This window comes from Cyprinus carpio, chromosome B1, assembly GCF_018340385.1.
Source record: "Cyprinus carpio isolate SPL01 chromosome B1, ASM1834038v1, whole genome shotgun sequence".
Lineage (NCBI taxonomy): Eukaryota > Metazoa > Chordata > Actinopteri > Cypriniformes > Cyprinidae > Cyprinus > Cyprinus carpio.
In genome coordinates, this window is record NC_056597.1 from 17,870,025 (window position 1) to 17,889,254 (window position 19,230).

At 35.8% G+C, this 19,230-nt stretch overlaps 2 protein-coding genes and 1 pseudogene across 2 annotated transcripts; all 3 read right to left on the reverse strand.

Annotated features, from left to right (window-relative positions):
- Positions 1–2,297: 2,297 nt before the first annotated feature.
- On the reverse strand, positions 2,298–3,927 carry LOC109081356 (carbohydrate sulfotransferase 12-like). The gene is made up of 2 exons (XM_019096340.2): positions 3,734–3,927; positions 2,298–3,651 (listed from the first exon to the last, which is right to left on the reverse strand). Exon 2 carries the CDS (start codon positions 3,553–3,555, stop codon positions 2,359–2,361), a length of 1,197 nt encoding a protein of 398 aa, XP_018951885.1. The 5' UTR covers positions 3,556–3,651; positions 3,734–3,927; the 3' UTR covers positions 2,298–2,358.
- A 2,201-nt stretch (positions 3,928–6,128) lies between these two features.
- LOC122135883 lies at positions 6,129–10,037 on the reverse strand. The gene is made up of 6 exons (XM_042716831.1): positions 8,959–10,037; positions 8,554–8,823; positions 8,331–8,452; positions 7,079–7,230; positions 6,897–6,984; positions 6,129–6,621 (listed from the first exon to the last, which is right to left on the reverse strand). Exons 4-6 carry the CDS (start codon positions 7,216–7,218, stop codon positions 6,247–6,249), a joined length of 603 nt encoding a protein of 200 aa, XP_042572765.1. The 5' UTR covers positions 7,219–7,230; positions 8,331–8,452; positions 8,554–8,823; positions 8,959–10,037; the 3' UTR covers positions 6,129–6,246.
- Positions 10,038–11,087: 1,050 nt separating this feature from the next.
- On the reverse strand, positions 11,088–19,122 carry LOC109081354 (annotated as a pseudogene).
- Positions 19,123–19,230: the final 108 nt, after the last annotated feature.

Consider the following 19,230-nt stretch of genomic DNA (forward strand, 5'->3'; position numbering starts at 1 on the left):
AAATCTGTCAGAACCTTTTGATAAACCTTTTATTATCAGTTTTTTTTTTTTTCCCAGATAGGCGGTTCCTTGAAGACTTGCCCATAAACGGCCACTGTTATGATTGGCTAATATCATTCCATAGGTAAAAGTGTCAATGCCTTCTCAGAGTTGCATGTGAAATGCATTGTGAAGCATTGTGATGTAGCTGCTGTCAAATCCAATACAGCTGGCTTAAAACCGTACTTTGTTTACAAAAGAATCTGTGATCCGGGACATCATTAAAATGAACCATCCACTTGTTTTTGCCAGTGTGGCTCTTCTGAAGGCTGTACAAAATCTAATGTGCTGTTTAAACCAGCTGGTCAAAGCAAACATTCCACTTCTGACAAACCTATGCTTTTTGGGGCAGTTGTGGTACTTGGATGGGTGAAATGCAGAGCACAAATTCTAAGTATGGGACACCATACATACTGTACTCTTCCATTTGTGCTGTTGTCTGGAGTAGCATGTGAAATATGCCAGAGATTGAAAAAACATCTGTATATGGTAGACAGTGATAATAATTGGTTTTATTTGCTTTAAAAAAAATCTTGACCTTATGAAAAATAACTGTAATGACATTTTTTTGTCCCTGTTTTGTTCACTGTTAGCAGAAAGTGCGACCAGAAGGATCTGCACACTTTCTTTATTAATCCTGTTCTGTTTCTAGTTCATTCACTGATCTACATTATGTCGCAACAAGTGGGAACACTTTTCAGGGGGGTGAAAGAATGTACTGAACTAAAGTGAGAAATAATGGAAATGAGTCAGCCAGGACAGGGGTCACAAGAAAACAAAAAATTGCTTGCATCCTGTTCCTGTGGGTGACTGCAGTTGCCCATTAGTACTGACCTTTATTCTAAAGCATCTCGTAGAGGGGACAACTTTAAAAGAACCTGCCACACAACCTTTCAAGCTGTCATACAGCAGAAGCATAGGCAAGATGAAGAGGACAGTGGTTCAGAAGGCTGGACTTGATGCTGAATTTGCCCTTGACCTTTTTAGACTATTCAGTTCTAGTCAGTTTGACGGAGAACACAAATGGAGGTTTTTTTTTTGCATAATGGAATGCACAGTGACCTTTTCATCTCTTCACTGGTAATGAAGGAATATGACTAAAAACAAAACACTCAGTACCATTATTTATTGCATAGTCCAGTTTAACTAGTGAACAGATTACAACAACAATATATTTTGTATTTCTTTTTGATAATCGCATTAAATAATAATATATAATAATAACAATAATAGTAATAATATTCATAATCTAGGGGCAGTCGTGGCCTAATGGTTAGGGAGTCGGACTTGTAACCCAAAGTTGAGTCTCGGTACTGGCAGGGATTGTAGGTGGGGGGAGGAAATGATTAGATCTTTTCCACCTTAATAATAATTTAATTAGAAGGGTTATATTGACCTATTAATACCTTTTACATCTAGATTGTAAATATATATTTTTGCTATTAAATTTTTTTCAGAGGTAAATCAATAACTGTCTCCAATTATTTTGTTCTCTCTACTTTTGGTCAGAGATGTCGTTTCAAATAAAAACAAGAACCTTCACTTTCACTGGGCCTTTGATAGCTGTCAAAATATGCCTCATTTCATAAATTCTACATTTGATTTTTTTTTCTAGTATTAAAGATTCATAAGTTCAGTCAAATTTCAGAACTCCATCTGAGTGCTACTCACAGGGCTGACTGTAGTATTGCTCTTTCTGCAACAAATCAATGGAAACACACTGCATCCTTGTGGCCAAAACAAATGAATGCTTTGGTTTGGTCAGTAGACGTTGGTCAGGGTAGAGCCATATTTAATTTTCGACAGGAATAAAAATGAGGCTGTGAGGGACAGAAGTATGACAGTTGTACTGTTGTTTAACAACATACTGATTGTTCAGCTAACTTAACATCTTTCCAAAATGTAGTAGACAAAATGGTTTTAAATGTAGAAGACAGTTACATGAACTAGTAGGACCTTATGCACTGCATGCCATTATTTTCATTCCTGTCAAAAAATCAGTATGGTGCTACCCATAAGGTCTATTCCAACCAATTTAGATCATTCAGTTTCATTTAATTTGTAATTTTTCTGTCATTTTATTACTAAATTCCCACGAGTGAAACATTAATCGGGTTGTTTTGATTCAAATCATTCATTAGCAATACAACACACAACAGTTTTATAACAAGTTTTATATAAAATCTAAAAATGTCCACCTGACAATTCACTGTTTTAGTCAAATAAATTAGAAAATGTTGAAGCACCGAAACATCTGTACAATCAATCTTTATTTCACATTATATACATGTAATTTCTTTTAAAGGACAACTGTTTCTGTCACTCGTCCAGAAGTGTCTCAGGTTTGTCATATCCAAATAATCTGAAGTCTGCTTCATAAAGATTGTACAGTTTTCTCCTGTCAGCTACTGAAATGTTTGTAAACCAGTCTCGTTCCCAGTTTGCAGCTGTCCTGTTGCGGTACCCTGGAGGAAAGCGAACCTGATTTTCCATCCCAAGAATCTTCAACAAATGTTCTGTATCCTCATCAAGTGTTTCCAGTTTCCCAACAAAGTCATACTCAATTTGGCACGGATGGCAGAGTCTGTACATCTGCTGCCAATGCTCATTGAATGGCTTCTCCTCTTCAGTCTGTGGATCTAACAGGTACTTAATAAAGTGAGTAAAGGACAATCTGATACCTGCGGCGAAGGCTTCTTTGGCAGAGTCAGGGGGCTTTGAGATATTAGCATAATGTTGAAGCATTACAGAGCCAAACTGTCTGTAAAAATCCTCATTAGGCAGAGCAAACTTGTTCCGGAAAGCAGAAATAAGTCGTACAAAAGGATCCCGTACAAAAAGGAACTTAGTGTAATTCTTCAGTTTGTGATGCATCAAAGGATGAGAGAAATGACCAAACAGCTTCCAAAACTTGTTAAATGTGAGATGCAGAGTAGCATTGTGGGATAACGCTGATGGTATGTCAAGAGGATCCAGATACGGAGCTCCATCAGGTGCCTTCAGGCTCTGGCTGAGCACAATCATGACTCGTTTCCAGTTGGTACAGGCTACCTTTGGTACAAAACAGTAAATAACACCATGATGATCATCCACAATAAGATGGTCCAGGGCTTTACTTGGAATCTGGTCAAATGTCTTAAATTTTCCAGGGAAGTTGAAGCTGCTATTGGCTGAACAAAGTCCTCTTATTAATTGCCTACGATGTGCTTGACGCAGTTCGAGGTGTGTTGGAAAAGACTGCGTAAAAGTTTGTGTTAGGTTGTTTGGGCCTTGATCATGTTTTAGGTGAGTTGTGATGATTGTCAGGTTTGGTCTGACTGACCTGCTTGACTCTTTCCAGAGAAATGAATCCTCACTTATCCAGTGTCCAGAAGACATGTTTGTGGGTAATGCAGGAGATGATGAAGCCACGTGCAGATAAAAAGTCCCATCTCTCACGTCATCCCAGTGAACTATTATGAAGAATATGATAAATAATGTTCCCAACAGAAGGAAAAACTGCAGCTGCTTTAGCATTTTCACTGGAAACTATTGAATGATGTGGAAACTATGGAAACTACCCAGCTGGAATATGTAACATAATCATCTCTGCAATGAGTCGAGTTGAGAATTCTGGAGAAAAACAAAAATTATGACATGTACATTGCGGTTTCATTCCAAAATCTGTTCCCATAAAGTATGATCCATCACTCACCTAAATCTTGTCTTCTTGTGCTCTACATTTCAGAATGTTCCATGTGCAAACTGTTAAAGAGGGCACGAATGCTTGAAGCTACATATGTAATCTCACAGTAGGGTGTGAACACAGGAGAAATGCTCCGCCTTTCAGCCAGAACTAAATCATATGCTGTTATTCCAGAGTTCTGCCTCTCTTCCACAAATATTCACAGGAAACCACAGCTTAAAATAAATAGACCGGCTTGTAGTGTCGACTTCAGAATGACAAAAAAGGGCCACCAACAGCATTGTCACAAAATAGCAGAGTTATTTTATTTCAAAATAAATTTCAATGGTTCACTTGTGTACTCGGTTACAAAAATAACCGAACCCCCGAGATCAAGTGGCCTCTCATAGGATTTCAGTGGGATTGTTTTTACAGTATGTGAGAAGGGAGATACAAATTCAAACACAGAGATTACTCCTGTGTTATTTATATGAATGTTATTTTACACTTTAAAAGGGAATTTAGAAAACATTTACATTTCCTTTTTTAATTTAAAATTTAATTTCTTTATTTTCATCATTTTTTGACATTGTTTTTTTTCTGAGTGATTTATTACTTCAAACCTTTTTTTAATACAGTATTTGATTATTTCCCTATAAGCACCATAGTCTTTTTCCCTATTCATTTAGGCTGTGTGGTTCACACTCAATTTTTGGGATTGACAACCGCATTAACTTGTGTGAGTCTCGAAATGTCCCATTCACACAGCAGCTTACATTAGCATCTCAAATACTGAACATGCAATGGGAGTCAAGCCCGTATCCAGTCGAGCTATGAGTTCATCTCTCAAATCTTCTTTAACCGACAGCAGCTTTTATATTTGGGTGGAGTGCGGAACATTCGTGTCGCGCAAAGCACACAAAACTGATGAGAGCAGCTCCACTACAGTAACTGGATGTAAAACCTTCAGATGACACACAGCTCATATCTGCGTTATTGTTAGTTACCTAAACCACATGTGAAAAACCGCAACATATACAGACACGTGTTTGTGAGCAGATCTCTCACACTTGTCCAGTCCTGTTCCGTTCACACAGCGTGAGCTTTAAAATGCGTTTATGAGTCCTGAAAATTTCAGAGTGTCACTTCTGTAAATTACGGTATTGTGTGTTAACATAACCATATTAAGGACTCAAATTCACAACCGTATTCTGCTGCTGTGTGAACATGGCCTTATTTACGTCACCTATAATATTATAAATAAATATTATATTATACAAAAAAAAATACTATAAATAAAAATACTTAATGTCAACAATCATGCAAATAAAGCATTTCTGGATTTGAAAGAGAGAAATGCAATGATCCATGAATCTCATGGATTCACTTAAGACCTTGTTCCTTGTCAGGCCATATCAGATATGGTTACATTATTGTGGCTGTATTAATATAAGTGATTATTAAATAAAGCCACATCTAAATGATTTAACTAGCCATAATTTTATTAGAATGCATTAAGGGCACTGGTTCACTTAAAGAGGTACAGAATAACATGACATGTTAAAAGGTTTAGATAACAGCTTCATGCTGTGGTATACTGATATAGCCTATATCATCTTTTCCAATGTAATATGCACATTTTGATTATTTATCCAATAGTTGTACTGATACGTCATTAAACAGTGATGTAACCTGATGTTGCTCAACACCAGACACACTCAGTTTGACTAAGATTGATTTGGGATTGGTTTGTGCCTGTGTCAGTTTGGTTGACTTTTATTCAGTGACTCACAGCTGTTATTACACTCAAAAATAAAGGTGCTTTAAAAGGTTCTTCACAGCAATGCCATAGAAGAACCATGTTTGGTTCCACTAAGAACCATTCAGTCAAAGGTTCTTTAAAGAACCATCTCTTTCTTACCTTTGTGAAACAGAAAGGTTCTTCAGATGTTAAAGGTTCTTTATGGAACCATTTAGACATTTAGAAAATGAAGACTCTTATGTTCTGTCTTACATCCAAACAGAGTGCATCGGGATTGCTTGCAAGTCATTGTTGACGGAACAGCTGCTCGAGCGCTAAGAAAATGGAGGACAGCGTACAACCGCTGAGGGCGGAAACTATAGCAATGCAGGGCTGTCAATCAACCCCCGTGGCCCAGCCCTTTGCAATGTGACGTCACACTGCATGGTTTAAATATGATTCAAAAATGAGGAGTGGGTGGATTTTTATCATTGTGGGATTGTTGTGTTCACACACTGCCAACACACATTTATGCCCAAACACTATGTAAAAGTGGATTTTGCATAATAGTTGCCCTTTAATATTTTTGTGGAAATGATAATTTTTTCAGGATTCTTTGATAAATAGAAAGTTTAAAAAGGACAGCATTTATTTGAAATAGATTTTTATTTATTTTTTTGCAGCAGTGTCACTTTTTATCAATTGAATGCATTCTTGCTGAATAAAAGTATTAATTTCTTTGTATATTTAGCTAATTCAAAACTCACTAAAGCAACAGAGATGGAGGTACACATAGATGTGCTCATACCCTTTCGCTTGCTTCAAAAGATCTGGACTGTTTCTTGTGCTGGTTTCTCTCAGAGAGCTCCATTCTGCCTTCTGATGTCTTTAAGTCCTGTTTTGACTGGGACTTGCTTCCATGTCTTGGGGGGTTTCTTTTGACCTCAGTCGACTCATCTGCCAAAGTAGAATCTAGACTGTCCATGCTCACTGAGGACTTGAGCCCTGAGGCCAAAGCCAGACCAGCGACTCTGGAGTTGGTCTCCTTTGCTAGGTCTGAGCGACGTTTTGCTGCAATGACTGAGATGCTCTTGGTGTCACTCACAATTTCCCTCAGAGTGTCTGGACTCACAGCTTCAGTAGGACATATAGGAGTCAAATCCTTAACAGCACAAACCTGCTCAACGACAGTCAGCCACATTACAAACTACAAATCTGAGCAAAATCAGTTGTAGTCTTATTTTAAAATAGATTAAGATCTGGGAATGTCCAGTTACATCAAGTTTAGTTCATGTTTACCTTTTTGATTTGATTTACTGATACTTTCGTTCTGGTAGTCAAAAGTGTATTGTGAGACTGTCTCATGTAAAGTCATTTGTTTACATGGTAAAAGATGAAATGATTCTGTCAGTTAGGGTGGCTCAGAGTCTATGAGCGCTTCTGTGTATTTACCTTCATTGAAAGAGTTGGGCTAGTAGATAAGTGGTGCCGTCTCTGTGGCTTAAGTTTAGACAGTGATTTAAAAACTCTGTTACTGTCACTATAATAAGGAAGATAGAAAATATAAAAAATGATCAAAGCATACTATATTCCAATTGAACATGGCAGTCTACTTTTCTCATTACACACTTTACCTGTCATAATCCAGCCCAGAGGAAGAAGAATCATGGGGATGTTTATCTAAAGGACTGTACTTCCTGTTGTTCTGCTGTGTTTTATCTACATCTTCTAAATCAGAGATCACACCAAGTCTCATTTGGCTGGCCATAATCATAAGAGAGTGATCCTGTATAAACAGAAATAAATCAATACAATATTGTTCAACAGTTTGAAATAAGTATGATTTTTTTTTTTTTTTTAAGAAATGAAAACTTTTAATTCAGCAAGGATGCATTTAATTGTTCAAAAGTGACCTTAAAAAGATTTAAAATCATGCTTTCCATAAAAATATTAAGCAGCATAACTGTTTTCAACATTGATATAATAAGAAATGTTTCTTGAGCACCAAATCATCATATTAGAATGATTTATGAAGGATCACATGACACTGAAGACTGGAATAATGGCTGTTGAAAATAAATTACATTTTAAAATATATTATAATTAGTGCTGTCAGTCGAATTAAAAAAAAAAATAATTTTACTGAAATCAATCGCGATTAATACTACATAACATTAATGTTTTTAAATATACTTTTATATTGCAATAAATTCACATTTAATCTTCAAATTAATGTAGAAACAACATGAAGACAGTATATTTTTATATTTGTTTAAAGGCATCTTTTTTTATGACTAAAGGCGAGCATCACTGATACCAATACTACTGATGTCTCTAGGAAATTGTTCTTTTTTTATTTAACCATTGACTATGTAATGTTGACTGTACTAACATAACAGTATAGTTGATAGCAATCAATTTTAATATTTATTAGACTTTAAAAAATAACAACTAATTTAAGTGAACTTAAAACAATCTTTGCATAAACCCATTACAATAAATATAGAAAAAGAATTATACAGAAATTGAATAAAGTAACCAAACACTAAATTCTAAATTAAATATAGATTAATCCTTAAAGCTACAAAAGTTTTTACAAAAGATTTCCTTTTTATTCTTTTTTTCTAGACATCACAGCAGCCAGGATATTAGGTTATTTGGCTGCTATTACTTTAAGAGTTGCCCCTGCTGAATGTGACGTGGATCTGATACACATTCGTGCTTTAATATGAAATGATACAGGCTACAGCACGTGCTGCCGTATTTGTGTGTGCAATTGCAGAGCAAAAATCTTACTGACCTCAAACTTTTGAAATGTTTATTTAAAAAGCAAATTAAAGGGAAAGGTAAATGAGGAAGAAAGCAAGAGATCAAATAGAAGCTTACAGCTCTGGGGTTTGTGGTGAAAGTATGAAGGTTGAATATTTGGTCAAAGATTCCATCACTTAATTCACAAAAGTATGGTGAATAAAGCTCTTGTAATTCCTCAGGTACACAAAGCCCATGATCTGTGGACAGAATGAAAAAAAATATTTTTTATGATTATTTACCAAATGTCAGATGCTATAATCTGTCTCTTAGACATCAGGTCACTTCAGTGACCCACAACCTTGAACCAGAGCCTTCTGCTGGTGTATGATGTCATCACAGAGTGTCCGTTGCTGCTCATGGTGCTGAATGATGAAGTCTTTTGTTCGGAGAACATTTTCTTTGCAGAGAACAGTTGACTGGATTTCAGTTTTTTCAAGTTCCAGCTCATGAACCTTACAAAGCAATGTCAGAATGTCTCTCTGCTCACGGTTGCTTATGCGTTTAGGAAGCAACTCCTCAATCTTAGATGACTTTAGTTCATGTTCAATAATTTCTCTTCCAATTCACACTGAAATAAAGGAAGAAACACAAGAGGGAAAGAATTATTATTATTATTATTATTATTAATACCACTTATTTAAGCTGAGGTCCTATAATGGCATGCTTAGACATTTTTTTTATATGAGTTTTATATGAAGTATACTTCTGTCACTGCTTGACATGTCAGATGTCCATTCGCTGTTATGACTCATTCAAAAAATAGAGTCTTCATTATGTAATGAACTTAATTACTTCAAGCTCCATTGTCTTTCTCTGTTCAGCCAGTAGTGGGCCAATCTCCTCTCAAGCTGCTGTGACATACTGTGGCTCCTCTGGTTCACTCCCTTGCTCTTCCTCCTTGTCTCTGTCTGTTTTCTCTCCAGTTACCTCATCTTTCCCTCGTCGGGCACATGCTCGATCACACTCTCAACTACCAGATGAGGAAAAGAGACAGAGGGTTGTTGTGAGATAAAAAAAAAAAAACCTGAAATACTATTAATTTAGGAGAGGAGACTACAGTATGTATAGGAGTATGGCATTTTTTACTACATAGATGTTTTCACATGGATGAAACGTTTCTTTTATAAAATTTTATCAATCATCCTGCAAAATATCAAGTGGATTTTGTTATAATGGGTGATGGTGTAGATTTTTAAGTAATGAAAACGATATAAGGTGGTAATGACACAAATAAAAACACTTTACCATTTTTACCACTTTACCACTGCTCCAGGTGTGTGTTCATGGTGTGTGTGTGTTCACTGCTGTGTGTGTGCACTTTAGATGGGTTAAATGCAGAGCACGAATTCTGAGTATGGGTCACCATACTTGGCTGTATGTCACGTCACTTCACTTATAAACCACTAATCAATGTTGTTTTAGTATAACTAAATTTAGTATATAAGATACTATTATAGTTTTTAGTCATATTTTGAATTTCATTTTCATTTTAGTTCAAGTTTAGTGATTTAGTTTTTTTGTCATTTTAAAAACTTTGTTAGTTTTTATTAGTTGTCTATATACTTTTTTTATAATTATTTTAATAAATGTTAAACTAGCTGTAAATGAGAAGTGTTGCCTATATATGTGTGTGTATGTATATAATTTTAATTCCGTTAAAAGGATAGTGCACCCAAAAATGTTATCATTTTCTCACCATCAAATTGTTACAAACCTTTAAGACGTTCTGTCTTATAATGAACACAAACAAAGACATTTTGAAGAATGTTGGTAAACAAACAGTTGGTGGTAGACACTGACTTTCATAATATGGAAAAAAAATACAATGGAAGTCAAAGGTTACCTTTAAAGGGGTCGTATGATGCAATTTCAAGTTTTCCTTTCTCTTTGGAGTGTTACAAGCTGTTCATGCACAGATAAGATCCCTAAAGTTGCAAAGACTAAATTCTCAAACCCAAAGAGATATTTTTTATAAAAGTTAAGAATCGTCCACGCCCTCCTAAAACGCCTCGTTTAAACACGCACCCACATGTCTACGTATGTCACCATGTTGGAAGATTTGCATAACACCGCCCAAATGTTTATGCAAAAAAAGGAGTAACTTCGATTCTCGCTGTAGTATTGTTGCTGCCGCCGCCATATCATAGAGACGCTGTTTGTTCCGTTGCGAAAGCAAAAATACTTTGTTTGGCCTTCTAAAAGAGGAAGACATCAGTGGTTAAGTTGTATTTACAACACTGTTCCAGAACAGTTCAAACCAAATATTTGTGTGTGTGCAACGCATTTTACAGAGGACTGTTTCATGAACCTGGGAGATGTAGGCTACTCTCAACTCACAAGCTGTAAATATGTTTTCATATTAAAAGAATTTGCCACTGATGATTCAAATGAGTTTTGAGCAGTGTACCACGCTTGAGGTATTCGGCCAATCACAAAGCACTGGATGGCTGGGCAATCAGCATACACCTCGCTTTTCAGAACAATGAGCTTTGTAAAAATCTATGTGTTTCAGAAAGGTGGGGCATAGAGGAGCAACAATAATGTAAAGTATGTGGAAAATAATGTTTTTTGAACCTTAAACCGCATAAACACATTTCATTACACGAAATACACAAAATAATGTTCTTTTTTGGCAATGTCATATGACCCCTTTAACTGATTGGTTACACACATTCCTCTTCAAAAAAATAAATAAAAAAATAAATAAATCTTCTTTTGTGTTCAAAAGAATAAAGAAATTCATACAGTTTAGAACAACATGAAGGTGAAAAGTAAATAAATCATTTTTAGGTGAACTAGCCCCAACTACTTTTTATTGATCTGCGACTTCTGATTTATTAGCAGCTGCAAGAATAATAGCCTAGAGTGCAGTACACTGTAAAACTTTTTTTTTTTTTTTTGCCGTACAACCCAGAGTGTTTATGATTATGATACAACTGGCAGTGGGTGGTTTCTAGAAATGCAAATAGGTCTACCTCAGCACCTTCGAACCATCTCCAAATCAGCTGAACTACCTGGGGGAGGAGTCTCCACTTCCACTTGTCAAAATAGTTGAGGATGCAAACACCCTGTTCTCTCAAGGTAACAAGGGCCGCCTCCGAGATTTTGGTGAAGACACGGGGCGACAGGGACAGCCCGAAGGGCAGGAACTTGTACTGATATGCCCGACCCTGAAAGGTGAAACGCAGGAATGGCCTGTGTCGGAGGATCAAGACATGAAAGTATGCATCCTTCAGGTCGATTGCTGCAAACCAGTCTTGGGGACAGATGCACTCAAAAATGCGTTTCTGTGTCAACATTTTTTGGTACCGCTGGCTGCTGGGTCAGCCGCGGAACACAAACAAAACAAAACATTCTTCACTCGGCCCTCCTCTGGGGGAGGGAGTGGTGTGGTCACCATCTACCAATGAGCAGTGCCCTCCATCTCTGGGTCGCCCATCTCAGGGCCTCTTGCACTTGTGCATGGCGCCAGGTTTGGCGGGGGCCTGGACAGGCCGGGCTCCCCTGCCTGTGACCGGCTCCACGACACTGCCTGGTGGAAGGCTGCTGCGTGAGGGCGGACAGAGGGTATGCTCTCAGCGACAAGCAGGCTGAGGGGCTGCAGCCGGACTGGAAGCAACAGGTTTCCCTATGGTGCATGATGTGCTTAATCGCCTCAGTCTGCTTCTGTGCCGCCGAGAACTGCTGGGCAAAGCTCTCGACTGCGTTGCCGAAAATGCCAGTCTGTGACATGGGAGCATTTAGAAATTGCACCGTGTCATGCTCTTTCATATCAGCCAGAGATGGTGCTCCTGGACCACTTAGATTCTGAGATTGCTAGATCGTGACTCCATCACGTTTTATGCAACTCCGAGATGGGCATGGCCCCACAAAGAAAACATGCACCATCCACAAAAGCTTCCTCAGCGTGGTTAATGCCCAGACACGTGAGGCAGTGATCGTGACCATCCTGAGGCGCCAGGTAACAACTACATCCAGAAATGCACGCCTGATAAGACATCTTTAAAATGAGGCGATCACCTGTGTTGCTCTTTTAGAGATTGCTCTTTTATTGCTGAAGCACGCAGGAGAGCTGGCCACTGCACACTCCTGGTGTGCCTGTCTACACGGGGGATCTTAATCTTTTTTCCTGTGAGACAGTGACCACTGCTGCTAACAGACATAACATCCGCACTCGCTGCAATCACTCGAGAGGAAGGAGAGCAGTAGTGATGCCCCTGCTGACACTTATAAACATGCTGCAAGGTGTGGCAGCCAGATGCAGATCTCACAAGCCAATGCCCATTGGCTCGTTTAGTTACACTCGAAGTGGATTGGTCTCTCTGGCGAAATTCTCAATTCGTCGGTCACCAACGTGACGTTGAAAGTGACCGACTGAAAGGGAACAACAGTGCTTTCCGTGTACTTCGACTTCAGGTCTCAAAGATTAATGATCTCTTTACTGATAAAGAACTCGAATGTTTCCTCTTCCCAGTCCTACACATTACTGTCCTGTTCATCTGTGTCCACACCTGAGAGATAATAATTCGATAATATAACTGATGGAAATACATGTTAGTAGAGTATGAGGATGATAGAAAAACAATAAGGAAAAAAAAAGGATAGTGTTTCTCACCTCCTCTGAGCTGAAGGTGCATCTCCCTCTGTTGGTTGTAAAGCTGAATGGCACTGTCTTTGTACCGCCTGTATTCTTCCATCATCAAAAGACGTTTATCCACTAACTCCTGCATCAAGAGCATTATGAAAACATTAAACATTAATAATATAAATAATACGTAAATGCTGACAAGTCTTGGTTAGTCTAACGCAGTACACATAGCAAGGTTTTTTTTTTACAATAAATAAAAGAAAGCAAGTCGAAAGAATAGAAAAACAATACAGAACGCTACTGTTAGAGGGTCATTTTTTTATAATAAATAAAAGAAAACAAGTAAATGGAATAGAAAAAAATTGAGAACGCTAGCGTTACAGGGTCAGATTGTTTTAAATAAAAAGAAAACAAATAGAAATAGAATAGAGAGTGCTAGTGTTAGAGGGTCAAGTGTAAATGAAAGAGATCTGTTTTTAGCCGTTTCTTGAAGATGGCTATGTATATATATATATATATATATATATATATATATATATATATATATATATATATATATATATATATATGGAAATACAGAGCAAATTAATCAAAGCCAATTAAACAATGTATATTTTTAGGAAAATATATTTAGAAAAAATAAATGCACAGAAATTTAAAATAAATGAATAACAATGATAAATAAATAATAAGTAAACAATGGATGGATAATTAATTAATTAAAATTAAAAAGACAAACATGTCAATGTGATTAGTTACATATTCTATTGAAGACATTTCTGTTATAATGATTTTTATATCTCATTAAAACGTATTATTAAAGAATTATAAAAAGAATATCGAGGTAAACACCTTTACTCAGTCATTACGAATTACGAAGGAAAAAACAACTGACCTTAGAAGCCTTAGACTGGCTCAGTCTGTCCTTTTGCTCAAAGATTTCTGAGTACTTCTTGAGATCCTTCTAATTGCCTGTTAAAATAAGGAAAACCTTCATGTTAAAATTTTTATGGGTGAGGCTCTTACAATGCAAAATAGTGTGTAGATGTTACAAATACAGTAGAAAAGACCATCACCTTTATTTGCTCTTGACTGAGTAATGTAGGAGGGCATGGTCTCCATAGCAACTGGCAGAATCTGTCTTTGTTGTTCTTTTGCAGAAGATGTCCCTGGAACGTCCAAGGCCAGTATGCATTGTCCACCTATATACAGAGTACATAAATGTATGCACAGCAAATAAAAAAAACCTTTATGAGGATAAGCATAAAGTAACTTAAGGAACTGAACATGTCATATTACCTTGTGGCTCCACCAGGAAACAGACGTGAACACATACCTGCCTGTAGGGTCCCACTCCACATCAGAGGCCATGTAATGCTCCGCAATATACATAATTGTACAATCCGACGTGTCCACAAATGCAAGAGCTCCATTCATACTGCACAGAAAAAAATAAATATTACCAGTATGTGCCAAGCAATAAAGATTTAAAAGCATTTGAAAAAAAAAAAAATCATAATAATAATAATTTATACAATAATAAGGATATAAATAACAAGGAATTTTGTGCACCAAATCAGCATATTATGATTTCTGAAGGATCATGTGACACTGAAGACAGGAGTAAAGATGCTAAAAATTCAGCGTTGCCATCACAGGAATAAATTACACTTTAAGTTATATTAATATAGAAAATAGTTATTTTAAACTGTAATAATAATTCACAATATTATTGTTTTTACTATATTTTTGATCAAAAACATACAGCCTTGATGAGCGTAAGAGACTTCTGTTAAAAAACAAAACAATCTGACATAACACCAAACTTCTGAATGGTATTTGCAATTTAAATACAGTACAATAAATAAAATATAATATATTAACTAACCTCCGCAGTCCCGCCAGTACCATGAACTGACCTTAAGGACTCCAAAAGATACTGTTGGCCTGCTGCTTATCAAACATCTCTGGAAAAACCACAGAATATTCACAAGAATTATTATTTTTTTAATACCAAAATTCATTAGGATAATATTACTAACATAGATTGACATTTTGTCCAATATACTATAAAATGCTCTTTAAGGCCTTTAAGAATATGTAAGGTCTTCGTTATCTTTCATCTCTACCACATCAATAGGAACCTGTTTCTCTCTCATGAAGAAAATCTCAAAGTTTGTGATGACACCCTGTTGAAGAACAGAAAACGAATATGAAAACAAGTGATTAAATCCTATAAAGACTTTCTACAAACACACGCACACCTGTGTTCCTCTGGGTGTTCGGTCCACCTTCACACACAAGTAGTCACCCTGCTGTTGCCAGTGAAGCTTGCAGTCCACCACGTTGAAAAGATTGCGCACCCGAATCTCTAAACAGGATGGGAACTGCATGAGTGTTACCCTGGCTGGAATGTCCTTGTCTGGACCCAAAAAGCAATGATGTTGTCTCCCGAGGACCAAGAAAAATCTCTGTCGAACAGAAAAAAACAAAACAAAACAAAAAAAAAACTTTTGCGTTGCACTTTAGATTTTTAGGGTTTATTTAACTTTAGGTTTGCATAGATAATTTGTAATGATTCAAAGTTACTGTTATAGTTATTTTGTTGCTCTTATAGTCATTATTCTGTGCAGAATGAAATCAGTGTAAAAAAATTATGACTTATTTATTTTTTGGGTGAAATCAGGGTTGTTACAGTCCATAAGGGTTATTATAGTAAATCATAAAATAATGTTGCTTAAAAAATAAATGTTAACTAAAATTAAATATATAAAAAAACATACATTTATTTCAGCTAGTGATTTCTTTTCTTCATTAAGTTCGATTTCCAAAATAATAACAACTGGAAAAAAAAAATAATAATAAAAAATACAAAAACTATACAGACATATTTAATTAAACAAAGAATAATAAATATGGCAAAACAGTAAATTTACTAAACGTTTAACACACACACACACACACACACACACACACACACACACACACACACACACACACACACACATATATATATATATATATATAGATATAAAATAACAGTCAAACTATTTAACAAATTATATCGGTATCTCCATGGCACTAAAATAAAACTGAGATGAATTATGCCTTTCTAGAAAACTGCAGAGGTTTGTTAAGACTTACTTTATTCCACTTATTTTCAAACTCTTCTTATCTAGCAGACCCATTGACTGGAAGAAATGAACAAAGGTATAAATAAAAATTACAAGAGTAAATGCAGCTACTACATATTAATTAAAGATAACGCATTACTGGGGTTTCATAGATACTCAGAGTGTCTTGTGTCATTCTGGCAAAGAACTTTCCATCTTGACTCCACCTGTGAGAGAACCAGTTTAGAAATTCTTATTATCTGAGTGAAAGGTACACAAACACGAACAAACAAAGGCTAATTAATACACTCACTTAAAAATAGGCCAGTGTGCCGAAATCTCTCACAATGGAAGCCACGTTTTTTCTGTCCAGTCAGGATGTCCCAGATGATGATGGTCTGAGAGTCCTCTTTAGTGTCCATCAGTGGGCTGAAAGTCACCACATACCTGACGAACATTGTTAATGTGTTATTCACATGCGTAACTCTGTAATAGCTGCTCTCGCTCTCTTTCTCAGGTGTTTACCTCTCGCATGGGGAGAGACACCCTGGTGGCTGAATCTCTGTATCTGCTTGAACTTCTCTCCAGCCCATAGTGCAATTCCCCGGTGGTGAAAGGTTGCCAGATATGTTCCTTTGGTGACCAGCGGACGTAAGTCTCTGTCCACCGCTAATAGTGTAAGGATTAAACCGCATTTATTTGCTTGGTAGAATGACATGAAAAAGTAGTCAAAATTAAGTGTAGACATCCAAAAATTAAACACTTTTGATCACCAGGCTTGTAATTAATACTGTAAATGAAACACTGTGGATGAGCAATTTGAATATTACTATCCCACCAATCCATGTCTAGATGAAAACCTCTAAAGCAAATATCAAATTTTTATCCTTTCAAAAAAACTGGGTTTCGAACACTTACAAGTTTAAAGCAAATCAGTTGTTATTGTTAAATTGGTTATTGTTTATTACATGTAAAAGAAATGTTTTTGTTCATTTAAATAAACCAAAATTAAATAAATATTAGATTAAAAATACTTAAACTTAAAAAACAAAAATTAGAAATGTTGCTTAAACAAAATAATTTAAGTGCTAAAACTAAAACTGAAATAAAAACTTTAAATAAAATCAAAATAAAAAAAAATATATAAAAAAGAAATGAAAAAAAAAAAACGCACAAAATTACTAAAACTAAGTAAAATGAAATTAGGATTATATTAATATTTTAGCATATAAATGATACTAATAATACATATATAACATTAAACATTAAAGCAATATAAAATAACTAATATAATAACTTATATTCATTATTTAATAGTAAATAAATAATACTAAAATAACCCTGAAACATGTTTGTTTTAAAGGAAATGTGCTCACAGCTCTCTCTTCAACCAGGATTGGCTCCTTCGGGTCACTGGAAAATATGGCAATTCGCTCTCCTGATTCATAGATTACACTGTATTGATCACGACAGTCTGGATCCTCAAGCCAGTGCCTCATGTTGCCCTGGTATACAGTGACAGAAAATGATGTAATGCCATTGTCATTGGCTAAAAACATAACAAAAAGGAATAGAAAAGGCCAAAATTTTGCACACCCATAGTCCAATAATCTTGAAATGTCTTATTCCTGGAGTTTTACAATACCAAGTTTAAGTATAAAGACAATGCAGGCACACATAAATCTTTAAAGCTAAGCTTTTTTCCCTCTAATAATAGAAGCAGAAGTATGTACAAAGTCTTTAAATGGCTGTTTTTCAGGGGTTTCCCACGGGTCACTAATATTCATGTACCTGAAAAACACACAGATAAATGCTCCGTAAGATCTGAATCTCTAGTGAACCTCAATATTTGTATAGTAACAGAAAGCTGTATTTTTTTCAGCTCGCGAAAAACAGTCATAAGCCATTCATAACCAGTTATAATCTTCTGAACATATGAAAACCTCTGAAAACATACTTATCAAAATCAGTGAACAGATTGAGTCTGAATGTGTGCTGTTTGTCCAGTTTGTAACCATCTGCATTCTTAACAGCTTCCAGAGCCTGGTTTGGGGACGCGTACTCCAGAAAGACATACCTGAGAACATTTCACATTTGAAATCATGGTCTATAAAAAAATCTGAATCATTGCAATCATAATTAATAGTCTTATCTGATAAAATATAAAATTCAAGTCAGTAACTCACCCTTTTGTCGTCCCTGCTACTTCAGCGTAAAATTCATTAGTGATTTTTCCAAACTTGGAGAAGATTTTATGGATCACATTTTTCAGTTTCTTCAGACGTTCAGGTCCCACCACGACCACCGAATCAATCCCATCAGCCTCCAAAGGTCTCTCCCTCAAAACATAATCCAACAACTCTGCACAAAACGACACAGATAACTAATCACTCACAAGCAGAAATTGGGCTCCTGGAAAACATTATATTTAATACCTGCATTAAAATTTAAAACGTGTTTTATAATATAAATCCTACAATTGCCGTACAGTAAGTAGAGTTTATAAATATATAATCACAATTATAAAATTATAATAAAAACATTATTATTTCTTCAAAAGTGTAAAAACATAAAAAACTTAAAACTTGTTACCTTATCTGGAGTCAGTCATTTTAAATAATAGTCATTAACCAGTTACTTTAAATGTTTCCATGTAAAGAACATTTTAGGTGAAGTATATTTTCTAATGTTTTATTTATTTAATGGTTTTATTAGTATCATTTTAATAAAATTATCACGTGATGTCGTAATATACAAATTCATAAAACATATTGTATTCAATTTCAAATGTAATATTGTTTTGATGAAAATAACTGTATTCTGTGCAAAATATGACAGGATGCCTATGACACATATTTTGTGTCAAATTATCAGAAATGTTCCTTTTATTCTAAGCGGAAACAAATACACAGTAAAGAAAGATGTCATAATATTATTGCGCAGGTATTTTTTTTTTAAATTAATTTTTTTTTTTTTTTTTTTTTTTTTTTTTAATTTTTATAGCAGTTAAATAGCAGTTTTAGTTGATCTGATGTCTTGCGTTGAGTCCGCGCGCCGCTGTACCTTCATCATCGATGTCATCCACAAAATCCTCCGGATCGCTGAACGAAGGCTCCTCTTATTCATCAAATTCCGACTCAACCACCATATTTACCATATCTTGCATTTGACGAGCTGGAATGGTTGTGTATGATGCAGTGTGTTTGGTTTTAGTTACACAGCTAACGATAGTAGAAATGCATCAGATAGTGTTGATGCTGGCTGCCTCCTGACT

What these genes read in the sequence shown, in the direction of transcription:
- LOC122135883 (XM_042716831.1), bottom strand. Translation starts at nt 7,218, where the DNA reads ATGATTATGGCCAGCCAAATGAGACTTGGTGTGATCTCTGATTTAGAA. An exon ending in TCTGGGCTGGATTATGACAG is followed by an intron (nt 6,985 to 7,078) that starts GTAAAGTGTGTA and finishes TCCTTATTATAG; the next exon opens with TGACAGTAACAGAGTTTTTA. An exon ending in GCCCAACTCTTTCAATGAAG is followed by an intron (nt 6,622 to 6,896) that starts GTAAATACACAG and finishes GTCGTTGAGCAG; the next exon opens with GTTTGTGCTGTTAAGGATTT.
- LOC109081356 (XM_019096340.2), bottom strand. Translation starts at nt 3,555, where the DNA reads ATGCTAAAGCAGCTGCAGTTTTTCCTTCTGTTGGGAACATTATTTATC.